The sequence below is a fragment of the Moschus berezovskii genome, chromosome 28, assembly GCF_049115385.1.
Source record: "Moschus berezovskii isolate FMDL1 chromosome 28, NW_MosBer_1.0, whole genome shotgun sequence".
Lineage (NCBI taxonomy): Eukaryota > Metazoa > Chordata > Mammalia > Artiodactyla > Moschidae > Moschus > Moschus berezovskii.
Window position 1 is genome coordinate 18,072,071 of NC_142487.1, and position 14,988 is coordinate 18,087,058.

General features: G+C 52.3%; 1 protein-coding gene across 1 annotated transcript in view; it reads right to left on the bottom strand.

The window, feature by feature from the left end:
• The window catches only part of MYO5B (myosin VB), a 347,287-nt gene that overhangs the window by 65,087 nt on the left and 267,212 nt on the right, over positions 1–14,988 (bottom strand). Inside the window, exons 15-19 of the mRNA XM_055417346.2 lie at positions 11,613–11,753; positions 10,651–10,748; positions 5,944–6,030; positions 5,359–5,470; positions 694–905 (exon numbers count right to left, since the gene is read on the bottom strand). Coding sequence (XP_055273321.2) covers positions 694–905; positions 5,359–5,470; positions 5,944–6,030; positions 10,651–10,748; positions 11,613–11,753 — 650 coding nt within the window. The remainder of the gene's footprint in view (positions 1–693; positions 906–5,358; positions 5,471–5,943; positions 6,031–10,650; positions 10,749–11,612; positions 11,754–14,988) is intronic.

The window sequence follows — 14,988 nt, forward strand, 5'->3', positions numbered from 1 at the left end:
CTCACGGCGAGGGGTGGGGGTGTCCTCCACGCCCGTCTCCCTGGTGATGCTCATACTGATTCAGTGCTTGAGCAACCCAACGACATCACTAGGAGGGGACGTTTTCAGCAAAGTAGCCTCGTTCGTGTGGAGCTGGGCTGGGGCAGGGCAGCCCACTGGCATCAGGCTTTGCCCCAGGGGAGCCACTTGTGGTCAGACGAGTCTCCCCGTCCCCATCCCCATGCTGGCTGAGTGCAACAGCTCATAGAAGGGACCTCCCCAGGCCTGTTCATTCAGCCCTACTAACCAAACTCCTAAGGGATTCTGAAATCGGTGGCTTAAGTCATGAAGCTGAGTGTACATTAACTGTGAGAGAAAGGCTGAATTCATCTCTCTTTCGGAAAGAGGATTGTTTTACTTAAGCAAAGGGAAAATGGAGGTTTGGCTGGAACACCAGCCAGTCAGAGGCTAGCACTGGTGGGTGGGGACAGACTGGGGGAGCCAGGAGACCTGGGAACTAGACCTACTGGCTCAGGTGAGAAGGGGAGGAAAGAGGGGCCCGGCTGCTGGGGAAAAGCTGGATATAGACAGGGCCCAGGAGGAACGGTGCTCTACCCACAGGGGCTGATTGAGGCCAGCCAGCCCAGAGCCAGGCCCGCCCCCTGCCGCCCACCCCACCCCACCGATCCACCACCTCAGGTGTGCCCCGCTCACCTGCGGGCCAGGTATCCTCGGCAGTGCCTCTGCAGAGTTAAGGCAGCCCCCTTCAACCTGCGGTACTTCACCTTCTGCAGCCAGCCCCGCACGGTTTTCTGGATCATGATGGTGGCCGCCCGGAACTTGTCAGCCCGAAGTTTCTCCAGGTAGGCCACCTGGCCCGCCCGGAAGAAGATCTTGGTACGGCCAAACTGGAACTTGTCAGGATCCTTGATGAGGCAGGGAAGGAAGCTGGTTCATCATCCGTGAGCAGCAAAGGGACACGCCACACCACCCCAGTTGCTCCCCCGCACAATTCCCCTACCGGGTTTCACGTGCCCCTGCTCCTTAAACAATCGCCGAAGAGTCAGTGTGTAACCGATGCCGATCTGTCCCTACTGCTGCTCGGACACTTAGAGCAGCGGTGAGAACCTGACCGCAACTGACATCATGGCGAGGGCATCTGGGCAAGCGGACAAGGACACGGCACGTTTCAGGCAGTGCTGAGGGTTATGAAGACAACAAACCGAGGGCTGGAGGACGGGATGCAGATGCTGAAATAGGCTAAAGGAGGAAAGCATCTTAACGGAGGGGATGTTCAAGCAAAGACCTGAATGGAGTGAAAGCAGGCAGGCATGGGAAATTACACATACATCGCAAATAACCCCCAAATACATTCTATTTGGTGTCCAACTATGCTGTGAGGCTTCTTCAGAGAGATGGTGACTGTCTTTAATGACATGTACTTAGGTTAAAGTTGGAGGCCCTTCCTGTGCTCGCCCTAGTGGACGAGGGGAGATGACCCGGCAGTGTGTGTGTGTGTGGACAGGCCTGGGCTACAGTACTCCGTAGGTGGCCCACGATAACAGTGCTCTCTGTAAACACACGTCATCTAATTTGCTCACTATGCATGAAGACCATTATGAGGAGGAGATAATGAGCCAAGGTGTAAGGAAAACACACACACAAGGATATATTTCCTGTTGACCAGCGGCTCTGAAACCATCCTGAGTCGACACTTGTCAGCTAACAGGAACTGGGTTCCACGCACAAGAAAGCCAGGTGGCCTGCGCTGGGGCTGAGCTGGGGACACAGCGGCCAGCCGGGCCGTTGCTGACGGTCCCTTCTATGGCTGGGCTGCTGGTTAAACAGGAAGGAGCGAGCTTCAGGCCTGGTTCTCATTTCTGCCTCAGCTCCGGACCTCAGCTCACGCCAGGAGGAATCAAGGCTGGACTGGATCAGGGAGCTTTGAGACGTCCGAGGCCTGGCCTTCATTACCACCCGGCTGGGGAGACTCCTCAGTGAGGAGGGGTTTGGAAGCAAAAGGTTGGCAACTCAACCCTCACAGCTGGGGGATAAACCTGGCTACTAGGTCTTCAGCAAAGCCAGGGCCTGGGGGGCTGGGGGGTGCCTGTTTTATCCCAGGGGCCATAGTACACTGGCTCCAGGTCCTATTCTGAAAGAAACCACTAGGGAAATAGCAGGCTGGTCCTCAGAGCCACCGTTTGTATGGATGAGGATTTCTCTGAAGGCCCCAGTGGTGTGCCTGTCACCACTGGCCTGATGGTGGCACTCCCCCTCGCCCAGGCATCTGCTTGCTCTGACCCCTAGAACTGACCATACTTTTCACAAACTGATCAGAGGTCATCTCCTGAGAACCCCGCCCCAGTAATCAGAGACTGAGGGGGTAGAAAGGAATCTTAGCAACCCATCCCAAGCCCCTCTCTTATTGCACAGAAGCCAAGAATGTTGAGACTAGCCTCCCTAGTCGGCTCCTTTGTAACTTTCACTCTGACCACTCTAGGGTAGTACATAGGAAAAATTCAAGAATTCAATACCCATTTGCAGAGTTAAAGAAAAAACATACTCAAGCTAAAGATGGAGGGATTCCTACACTCCTTGCTGGAGGAGACCACCACTCCTGAGCAACCGCACGATACAGCCCCCGCGCCCAGCTGCCCCTGGATGAACAGCCTGCTGCAGGCCTACAAGCCCCTTCATCGCGGCTTCTCTCCTAATCCCTCTGCTCTAGTATTACGTAGCACTTTGCTGGAAAGTGCAGGGAGCTGGCATGTGCCCTTCTAATATAACAGGTGGCTTTGCCAAGTCTCAGCTGCTTGACGTCTCAGGTCACTTAGCAGGAGTACTAGCAGCACTAGTGACCAGAAGGTGTGCCCCCGCACCCCCCAAAAGGGAAAAGACAAAAAGGTTTCCAAGGGCGTCCCGAAGCGCCAAGCCCTATTACACGTCTGAAAGGTCAAAGTGAGAGTCTCAGACGCTCAGCCCTGTCTGACTCTTGTGACCCCATGGACTGTAGTCCATCAGGCTCCTCCTTCTGCCCCTGGGATTCTCCAGGCAAGAAAGCTGGAATAGGTAGCCATTCCCTTCTCCAGGTTATCTTCCCGACCCAGGGATCATATCCAGGTCTGCGGCATTGCAGGCGGATTTTTCACCATTTGAGCCACCAGGGAAACCCACTCCTATCTAGGAACGGTAATTATACACCGTGACATTGATTAATCAATCAGACTGATTCAGTGGTGGTGTGATTTAGGTTGTGGGGGCTCCTGAGTCTCTGTGGACAGTCTATATCAGCTGTTTATGCCTCAGTTTCCTCATCTGTGCAATGGGGGTCATGTTTGTGTCTTTCTCTTAAGGCAGTGTGAAGATGAGATGGAGTGCGTGAAACAGAAAAATGTCTGACTTGTACTAAGGCTCAGGGACTGTGAGCTACTGGTGGCAGGTTTCATCGGGACAAGCCCATCTGTCACCCATGCAGCCACCTGCACAAACTCGAGCTCCTGTGATGTCCAGCGGCTGTGCTGGGAACACAGTGACAGTGAGACCCTTGCCATTCAGTTGTCCACAGTGTGGTGAAATGACAAACAAGCCCTTAACTACGATACAAGGGGAGAGAAGACGGAAGTGGAGAAGTGCTGGCCAGTGACTGACTCCATCTGGGGGGGCCAGGAGCGGGCTTCATGGACCAGAAAGCATTCTAGAGCTCAGTTCAGAAGGAAAGAACCTGGCCAGACACGGAAAAGGTGCGGAAAGCACTTCAGGCAGAGGAAACAGCACTTATTCACACACTTCAGGGGATTCACTGGTTCGTTCACTCATTCCACAAATGCCTGGTGAGTGACAGCTGTGTGTCAGGCTCAGGGCTCATAACTTAGGGGGAGTGTCAATGCAAAGGCCGTCCTCTGCAAGAGAGGAAAGACATCTGGACCACAGGATGGCACACTAGGGGCTCAGAGACTGCGGGACTGAGGAAGGCAGGAGGGCGGGGTCAGCACGTAAGCTGGGTGATGTCGAACCAGAGTCCCAAGCGCATCAAGGAGCAGGTCCGGACAGCGGCCCTCGGTCCTGCCGGCTGGAGGGGAGTGGGGTGAGGGACGCGGAGTCAGCTGGTCTGACCTGGGGCCCCTCCAGATCGCCTTCTGCGTGGGGAGCAATGGTTCCACTGGGAGTGTGGAGAAACCAGGGAAGGGAGAGGAAGAGTGGAACTATGGCCCCGGGGAAAGCAGGAGCTAGACCGAGGTCCGAGCAGGCTGCTGTGAGCCTTGACCACACAAACAGGCCAGCTCCCGGTGCCAACAGAGCAGGAAGACTCCTGACGCTCCCTGTCACCCAGGGTTCAGCTGACCCAGAACACATTTTTCTCACCCATGTAGAAAGAGATGTTGAAATGCAGACACTGGCAGATGTTCCACAGCACAAACCTCACTTAACCAGAGTCCAGTAGACCAAAGGCAACCTTCAGTTAAGAAGACTGCCACCCTCTTAGTCTCTATGGAATATTTAGCCCAGCATTCTGTACTGTCTATAGCTACAATCTTGAGCTGTTAAGACAACGTTGTGCTCAGAGGGTGACAGTGTCACTTTTACAAAATAACTTATGATTTTAAACTTGGTCATCTGGCAATGAACTATACTCCAAATGAACAGATTTTCCTAACAAAATGATACTTAAAATTTTTTTTAAGTTGATGCAATTCTCTTCCCTTCTGAAAGGAAGATTCTCTATGTAATCTAACCCTTTATTGAGACCATTAAGTGCCATACTCTGCTGTAGTCCCTGAATGCTCTAGAACCAAGAAACACGCAAGGATCTACCCCTCATCAAAAACCCCTAAGAGCTTGGCTGTCATTCTCTACCCCCAAGCATCAGCTGCCAAGTTCAGGCTGTTTCATATAAAATGAAATCCACTGTCTTCTTTAAAACAAGCATCTGAGGCCGGCTCTGCAATGGGGAAGACACAGGAGGCATGGGTATTTCCCCCTCGGCTGGCTTCCAGCCCATCCGTGCTTGGGCTCCAGATCAGAGCCCCGGCAGGTTCACTGGTGCCAGCAGGCAGGCGGAGTGGTGGAGCCCCAGGCTTTGGGGAAGACAGGGATCCAGCCCAGCAGCTTGGTGCCCTATCATGACCCCTAGGGCGCTGTATAAACAATTTCATTTTCTATGGGAGCTGTGATGTGGGAAAGGCTGGGAATGTCTCCAGGCAGGTGAAAAAGGGGCTTTTCTGTTACAGTCACTGATGCAGGAAAATGGATGAACATCTCAGATGACAGTTTCGGTAAGAGGGGTGAGGACCACTGAGGCAGTTCACACCCCATCCCAAATCCCAGGGCACCGCGGCTGAGCCTTCCCTGGAGTCAGGGTTGGGGCTGTGCCCAGCTCACCTTGATGAGGCTCTCCAGCACAGACCTGCAGATGGCCTTTTTGTCTGCGTTGGCGAGGTCTCTCTTCTTGACCAGCACCCGATACCGGTTGAAAAAGTCATGGTAGGACCACCTGGAGAGAAAACCAGTGCATCAGGGGACACGTCCTGCCTCTCGGCCATACAAAGGCTCTGGCTGATCTCAGACAGGGCCCCGGGGGGTCAACACATCCAGCACAAAGCCCTTCTCAGAGCAGCAAAACACGTTCCGGGGCGTTTTGTTCTCCCTTGATGCTGGGAACTTCAGCATGTAGCTGAGTTAAAGAATCATGCCTAGAGGACTGACAGTAAAAAGGATTTTGGAGGCTCTGCTGCTGGGAGGGCTGACCAGCTTGCCGCCCAGACCACCGCCAAGTTGAAATCTGAGAAGCTGTCCAGGAGGATGTTACTGTTGATGCCCATACTTCCTAGGACAAACTGAGATTCTTTTGTCTGTCGGCAGCCTGCTTGAGCCCTCGGCGTTGGGGACCGTTTTTGGAGGCTCTGTCTCTGGCTGACAGCACATAAGGGGGTCCCCTGGGGAGGCGGGCCCCAGGGAGTGCAGTACCTGGACGGGTAGCCGGCCGCGCTGATCCGGATGGTCTCCAATACGCCGCAGGCTCGGAGCTGCTGCACCGCTCTCTTTGGGTTGAAACTGCAAAACACAGGAAACAAGTGGCCACAACGGGAAAGAAACAGAACAGGGGGGAGAGAGAGACCACCCCTTCCTGCACGGATACAGGCATCGTGCCCCTGGGAGCTCAAGGCCAGGGGCCAAGCGCAGGCTGGAAGCCAGTGACTGGCAGCACCTGAGCCATCTCAGTTCTGTGCACATTCTCAACCTCACCTGGACTGCTCCTCTTATTTGCCTCCCTGCACTCTGTCCACCCTCCCAAGCTCATTCCTGCCTCCTCTGCAGAGCCTAGACAGTGTATTAAACTAGAGACATCACTTTGTTAGCAAAGGTCCGTATAGTCAAAGCTTTGGTTTTTCCAGTAGTCATGTATGGATGTGAGAGTTGGACCATAAAGAAGGCGGAGCACCAGAGAATTGATGCTTTCAAATTGTGGTGTTAGAGAAGACTCTTGACAGTTTCTTGGACTGCAAGGAGTTCAAACCAGTCAATCCAAAAGGAAATCAACTCTGAATATTCATTCGAAGGACTGATGCTGAAGCTGAAGCTCCAATACTTTGGCCACCTGATGCAAAGAGCTGACTCTTTTATAAGAGACACTGATGCTGGGAAAGACTGAAGACAGGAGAAGTGGGTGACAGAGTTTGCGATGGTTGGATGGCACCACCGACTCAAGGGATGTAAGTTTGAGCAAACTCTGGGAGATATGAAAGACAGGGAGGCCTGGCGTGCTGCAGTCTGTGGGGTCACAAAGAGTTGGGCACGACTGAGTGACCGAACAACAGCAACGGCAGGGTCTTCCCTTGTTATTTCTACAGACAGGGGCATCTGCCTTAACTCAGTGGCCAAATCATACACACTCAGCACCTCAAGCATGAGCTGGCTCCCAAGTTAAAAAGGGGAGTTTTAGGCCACGCAGACCTGGGTGTGAATCACGATGTGGTCACTTACAACTTATGTGTGATTTGGGGCAAGTAACAAACCCCCTTACATGGCAGTATCCTCCTCTCTAAAGTGGGGAGAATGTAAGTATCCCTTTTAGAGGGTTAGTGTAAAGATTAAGTATAACAGCCCATGAAAGCAGTGAGAACAGTGCCTGGCACAACATATAAGGTCACACGTGCTGTGAGCTTCTGTCATGAAAGCTGCCAAGTTAAGAATCACATAGATAAAGAACTTAATCTTCTTGTCTTTAGAGATACAAACCATGACTTCAACAGCTCACCCACCCTAAGGTGCTAAGTTTAGTATTGAAAACCCCATTTTTACTCTAACACCTACACTGAGTAGGACACTAGAGTAAAAAGTCAGACATGCTCTGGATTTTCTGAAGTATCTGCACTTGAAGAGGGGAGACGTGTATAGAGGTAGCAAACTACAAATGGAGGTGTTAGTCATTCAGTCGTGTCTGACTCTTTGTGACCCCACGGACTGTAGCCCACCAGGCTCCTCTGTCTATGGGATTCTCCAGGCAAGAATACTAGAGTGGGTAACCATTCCCTTCGCCAGGGGATCTTCCTTACCCAGGGGTTAACTGAAGCACAAGGCATCATGTGATAAACGTGGTAAAAATACTGAAAGAAACTGGAGGGAAGGATGCTGGGGTCAGCTGGGATAATCAGGGAGTCTTCATGGAGAAAGAATTAAGCTGACCCTGAATCAATCACCATGATTCAGGATGAGGAATAAATGTTCTTTTTCTTTCTGGCTGTTAGGAAGCTCAGCTATAGCTGGACGCAGAGTGAGCCCCCTCCAATGATGTGGGGACCTGACTTCACCTCCACAGTCACCTGCCGCCTAAAAGGCTGCTGGCTCCCACATACTGCCTGGGGCTCTGCGGTGCTGGGCAGGTGCATGCGGGACCCCGAGGCACTCAGGACTACCTGCTCCTGAGACCAGCCCGTCGGCCTTCAGGAAACCTGGCCAGTTGCTCCAACGATGACCCCCACTCCAGATGATCACACCTGCCCGGGGCCACCTCCTCCCTGGACAGTTCCTGTTCTCTCGCCTCTATATTGCTGCAATTTCCACAGACCCACTGACAGTCACTCTTATGCTGTCGCCAGCTATTTGGGGTTGACAACTCCTTAAGAAGAAGACTATGTCTTTATTCATTGTGATTCCACTGACCTAGCCCAGTGCCCAGGAGAGATGGGTTCCAAACAAAGGAAGAAGCAGAAGGAAAGACTTTTTATCAAACAGAAGCATTTAGTGCAGGACAGCAGTCTCCACTGGGGAAAATTTTGCCGCCAAGGAACATTAACGTTATGACGCTGCTGTCACAGCGGTGGGGGTGACACTGGCATCTAGGGGTCAGAGGCCAGGGAAGCTGCTACGTCTTCTTCTCCAGTGCACGGGACAGCCCTGTAGAAAACCATTACTTGGCCCAAATGCCCACAGTGCTGAGGCTGAGAAAACCCAGCTTCAGGGGAGGGGGAGGAGGGGTACAGCATTTTGTTTCCAAAATTATCAATAACATCACAGATTTTCATGACATAAATTTTTATACTGGTCATAAATAATCCTCATTATCTCGTTGAAGTCTTTCATCAGAATAACTATTTATTTTTTAGCCACGATTAATAGATGAGGAAATGAAACGAAGAGGGAGAGGGTCTCACTTGGGATGAGCCAAACAAATGGTAGCCGGGAAGGCAGGTTTTCTGACTTGGTTCTGTAACCTCCACTCTACTGGGAGGAAGACTTTGGTCCTGAAGGTAAGGGAAGCTCCTAGAAAAGTGGGCTGTTAGGACTCGCACGTCCCTTTCAGAGTCCCTGGGGCTTCTCTCACGTGGGAAGAGAGACTCAGCATGAGAACTCGGCACACAGTGGGTGCCCGGTTCTGATAAACGCATCACCCAAGGTCAGGCCGGCTGTGGGGAGAGCTGGTGGCAGCTCCACATGCTCCGCTCCCGGACCCACAGGCCGCTCGTGTCCTTCACACGTAATCTATGTCTTTCACACCCGCTGCTTTCCTAACAGCCTCTCTTTTTCTGGAGGCATCTGGTAAACAGATCTACGCAGGGGGATTTCCTGAGTATATCTCAGGAACTTGGAGAAAGGGAGAAGAGTGGACAGTTAGCTGGCTCCCAAGGAGGCTGATTTGATGCTCTCCTCCCAACCTTTTCCAGGACAAGGCCCCTGAGAGTGGAAGTCAAGCTTCATTATCTGATACGAAATGCAGAAGGTAGTTCGGAAACTCATCCCGAGAGTCAGAGTTGCCACAATAAATTATTTCACAGAAAGAAATTATGCCAGGACCAAAAAGGAAATCAGAAAGATGGGAAGGAATTGCTTGAAAAATGTACCTCCTTCGGCTAGGGGGAAAATAGCATGCGTGGAGGCTCAGGGAACAGGAGGAGAGGCTGCAGAGGGGAGTGAGAGGCCATTCTACAGGAGCAGGGCAGCACTCTAGGCAGGAAGTGGAGAGGCGCTAAAGCAGGGCCACAGTGGAAGGAAGGGGCACGGGAGACCGTGGGAGAAATTGTCAAGTGGACTCCCAGGACTTTGACCCCGACTGGAGCCTAGGGAGTAAGGGCCCTGCTGTCCAATGTGGTAGCCACTGGCCACCTGTAGGTAACTGAAATGAAGTCAAGACTTCGCTGTCCCAGTCACCCTAGCCACACTGCAAGAACTCAGTAGGCATGTGTGACCATGTAGGTCACTGCAGATTTACCGACCAATTCCATCACGGCAGAAGGTTCTACTGGACGGTGCTGGTCCAGAGGGACCCGTAGGTCTCTGGTTTGGAAGAGCCAAGTTTGGTGCACGGATGACATGTCAGGAAATGCTTATGCCATTCACTGCGACAGAGACCAAATAAACAGGAACGATTCCGGGGGCGCGGGGAGGATGAGTCTGGTTTCAGACACGTTGACTGTGAGGAGGCCAATGAAGTCACAGCAGACCGGCAGAAACGCCTGGTGGAATCCGGTACAACCCAGAGACGACAGAGGTGCCGAAGAGTTATTGTTAACCAGACTTGGGTGAGGTCAATCATGGTTCGATGGCATCCCTGACTCAATGAACCTGGGTTTGAGCAAACTCTGGGAGATGGTAAAGGACAGGGAGGCCTGGCATGCTGCAGTCCATGGGGTCGCAAAGAGTCAGACACGACTGAGCGGCTGAACAGCAACAAACAACAAACCACGTGCATGGAGACAGAAATGGATGGAAATTTTCAAGGTAGAAGTAGTGGCAGAATGCGGGTCAGAGAGAGGGGAAAGTGAGCAAGTGCGGATGACTCTGCAGGCCCAGAGGAGAGGGCGTGTGAGACACGGGACCGTCTGCACGGCTCATCAACGCACCACGTGAGGTTACGTTTCCTCAATCACAAAACCTTCCCTGACCGCTCTGGCTCTGAACTGAGCAGCTGCTGTGAGACGCACTCACGTCCCCACGTAACCGCACACTTCTAACCGGCTCTCTGATTCGTGGGCACCCTGACCATCACTGTAAGCAACATGAGATCGGGAGCTAGCCCTTCACGGCCCCCAGTTCTCCAGACAGCACAGGGGGGGCCCATACTCCGCAGTAAACCACCAGGGTGGGGGTGCAGGACCCGCCACTCATCCCGCTGAGGACCACAGACTTGCGGGGCTGCGCCCGCCCTGTGCCCCTGACCTTCGAGGCGACACTTACTGAAAGGGCAGCTTCTCGTCATTGGGCTTGATGCAGCGGACGTAGTGCGGTGTCGTGGCGTTCAGCGTCTCCATGAGCAGGTGCAGGGAGGAGCGGAACTGGGGAGACAGAGGTCAGTGCCCCGTGACCTACTCATCCTCAGCCTTTCGTGGTGAATCATGAACGTCCAGGAGCACCCCCAGACTGGGGATGGGAGCTGTCAATGCTCTTACTGCTTCATTACTGTTTTAATGCAGGGCAGGGAGACCCTTGGGGACCTGGGGGTGGACTCCAGCTCTGACGCTGCTGGGCCGCATGGCCAACCCCCAGACCCACCCGCATCCCAGCACCAGGCTCCGCAAAGCACCTGGGGAGAGACCTCCTGGGTGCATTTCACTCAGCACCCTGATCAGATGAGATGAGGCGAGCAAGGGCCAAGAGCGTGAGAGGGACCATCACGTGGCTGGTGGCCCTGCAGCCCTGATACAGGGTGCCCAGGTGGCATGCTGGCAGTTACTGCCTTACAGGACGCACCCAGAGCAGGCATCTACCAAAGCATGAGGGTCAGTGGTTGCCAGGGCTCAGCAGGCACTCTGCTCTCCTGGGAGACATGCTGGATGTCAAGGCCCACAGCAGGAGCCGTTTCTCAATTTCGGGTCCCCAGGCTATCGATCCGGCCCTCCCAGACTGCACCCCTAGACCTCCAGGCTCACCCTGAGGTGTCTGTGGTCCTGCAATGTGGTCCCCCCACAGGGATCAGACATGCAACGTGGGGCTGGAGTCCTCCCTCTCTCCCCTACCAGTTCCCTCTAGTGAAGGTTTGCACCTTCTTTCAAAGGGCACAGAAGGACCAGGCTGGGGTTGGGGATACAGATACCGAGGCCACTCAGGCCTCCCTCCAACTGCCCCTCCATCCTTATCTCTAGAGAGGCAGTCTTGCCTCATGTGCCAGGATCCACAGCTCCGGGGGGCTGGCGGCTAACCTGGTAACCCACGGTTTTCTTGTGCTCCTTGTTGGAGGCTTTCACAGGGGGTCTGGAGGAGCGAATGTTGATCTTCGAAGAAGTGGTGGCGGTGGGAGCAGAGTCTTTGCCATCATGGAACAAGTCAGCCACCAGCGGGAACTAGAAACAGAGGAAGAAGATGAGAACAAGAGCTCCTGGACTTCATGCTGCTTGCACTCTTTCCAAGCAGCCTTCCAACACACGCCAGAGGGAGCGGGAAACATGTGTCCCTGCAAACACTTACACACCAGTGTCTGTGGCAGCATTAGTCCTAGCAGCTACAAAGCAGGAACAATCCAAATGCCTATCAACTGCTGAACAGATAAGCAGAATGTGATGTATACACACAATGGAATATTACACAACAATGTAAAGGAATGAAATCCTCCTTCAGGCTTAAACCTGCCTGAACATTGGAAACACACCAAGTGAAAAAGGCAGACACAGCAGACCACATAGTGTGCGATTCCATTTACGAGAAACGTCCAGGGAACAGAAGGCAGTTGAGAGTTGGCCGGGGTGCTGGGGAGATGGGGAAAGTGGAAATGACTGCTAATGGGGACAGAGCTTCTCCTTGGAATAATGAAAATATTCTGGAATTTCGCATGGTAATAGTTGTGCAACCTGGTGAATATACTAAAACTACTGAATTATATGCTTTAAAAGGGTGAACTTGGGGTATAAGAATTATATTTTAAAGAAAGGACGGGAAAAAAGTAATTTCCCCAGTCAGTCTCACATAACCTTCACCTACAAAGATGGGCAAAACTTCTTTCCCTTCTGGAGTGGTAGAAGGCAGTGGTCTAATAAAGCTGTTTTTAAAAATCCACACTTACTATTACTGCATCTTGTAGAGTTATTTAACGTAAGCCCTAATTTCTCCATCAGTAAAATGGGGATAAGGATGGACTCGCTATGTGGAGTTGCTGTGAGACCGAGTAAGATGACCTCTCTGCTAAAGCACTGTGTGCCCCGGGTGAAGGTCAGGCCAGGCACAGGGCAGGCGGGACGGAGCCCCAGCTCTCAAGGCACAGGTCGTGCCAACATCCCTTGGGGAAATGGATGCTAGGGACAGAATCAAGGGGTGGAAGGCCACTACTATGTGCCTGCAGGTGAGGAGGGGACAAAAGGAGCATCCGGGCCCCACCCTCTAACCCTGAGCTACTCCCATCCCAACAAGGCTCAAACACTTGTGCTCAGTCTCCGGGATCTGCTTCCTCGTATCCATGCACCTTTCTTCCCATGAAGTGAAGTGAAGTCGCTCAGTCGTGTTCGACTCTTTGCGACCCCATGGACAGTAGCCTGCACCAGGCTCCTCTGGGATTTTCTAGGCAAGAGTACTGGAGTGGGTTGCCGTTTCCTTCTCCAGGGAATCTTCCCATAACTCCCATTAAAATGGTGTCTCCCATCTCCTCCCGCCAATTCTGAATGTCCGAGTCTGCCTTCTGGGGGCTCTGAAATCCGATCTCACTGCCCCCCACCCAGATAATACGTTACCACTTTGCTGTAACACAAGCCATCACGCACGTTACCATCACGCAGCACTTTCCTCCAGCCCGCTGCCGGCCTTCCCCACTGTGTTCTTTTCCAGCTCCCGTCACCGCTCCACCTTCTTGTACTTCTCTCCTCTGAGTTGCAGATCCCCCAAAACCACATCCCCGCCATTTAACTCTTCTAACACTCATTCCCTGGACAGTGTCCTTTGTGCCCGTGGCTTCAACTATCCCCTGCAAGCCCGTCTCTCCATCTTGATCTTCCACAACTGAGAGCCACAGTTCCCACCCTCTGCTCAATATCTGCCGCCTCACTCTTGGTGTTCCACTGGAAGCTCCAAGTTCAACACAGCCCAAACCACTACCTCCTGCTGTCTTCCCAAATTTAGACTAGAGATCCTGCCGTCACCCTACCTCTCATCCCAATCAATCACCTGGTCCGTTCATGGCTAAGCCTCAGCAGTCCTTTCTCGATCAACCAGAACACCCCTGTCCTAGTTCAGGCCCACCTGAGCGCTCTCCCGGGTCACTGTAGTCATCTACAAACCCTGAGTGCCCAACTCTGGGCATATCCTTCTGCAAACACGTTCCACCCCACAGCCAGTTTTAGAGTTTTCTCTCCATCCAAAACATACCAGTCACCCCTTGCTTACAGACTTGTTGGTCCCCACTGTCTGTGGCAAAGAGCCACCATCACGCATATTAACTGAGAACAGGGGGAGTGGCAGGAACAGAGGGGCTGATGGAGGTGGGAGAAGTCAGCCCAGGCCTGGGGCCTCCGTAAACCAGTGCCAGACAGCCAAGGCACGCGTGAGAAAGGTCCACGGGCCCAGTCAGAAAGGTGCCTAGACGGGTCCGCAGGGAAATGACTGATGGGAGTCTGAAGCCAGATTCGCATTCTAAAGATATCAGCGATTCCGTCTGCCAAGTCCAAACAATACCAAACTGATTAAATTACTCTAATTCACACACTTTCAGAAGTGGACTTCCAAGATGTTTGGGTCTTGGGTAGAAGTTACCAACAGTACGACTATATCGTTGGAGAAGTCTAATTTACACAAATCATTAATAGTAGTTTTTTCTGTGAAAAATCTGTTAACTTCTGAGGTCGGGAGCTTGTATCAGAATTACAGAAGGAGCTCTGAAATCAAATGCAAAAATAAGAGTATTTTAAAATTTAAGCCCCTTTCTCCTGCTTCCATCAGAAAAGCTATGCCTTTTATTTATTTGATATATTAAAGGATTTATAAGAACAAAAATTGAAAACTTCTGTTCAAGGCGGAGTTTGATCTACGTAGGCACTCTGCCATAATTGGAACAAACACAACCAAGCCTGGAGGATTTGCACTGCATTTTAAAAGCGATGTTTCCGTTGTTAGGTCCCGGCTACCGAAACTGCATTTGGAAGTGGTCGGGTCTCTGGGACGGAGAAGATGATGAGTTTGTTGGGACCTTAAGACTACGGAGGAGGGGCGGGCTTCATGTTCTGTGCAGAACTGATCTTACAAACTCAGTGAACACACAGAGACATCTAGTTTAACCACAGATGGAACGACCAGGAGGTACCATGTTTAACCTCAGGCTGCAGGCAACAGTAAAAGGCCGGGCAAGTACCGCACCACCCCACCCCCAACCCACTCCGCAGGACAAGGGGACTGGGCCAGACTGGGGCCTCCTTGTCCCCGGAGTGTCCCAACTGTAGACAAACCCAAGTCTCAATGAAAAGCAGTTACCAAGCTCTTGTTTGAAAACGGATTCATGCAAAAGGTACAGTGAGAGAGTTGTGTGTTGTTGTTTTTAATTGACTAACTCCAGTTCTGCTTTTCAAGCAACTGGAAAGTTTATTTACCAGCTTGACCACC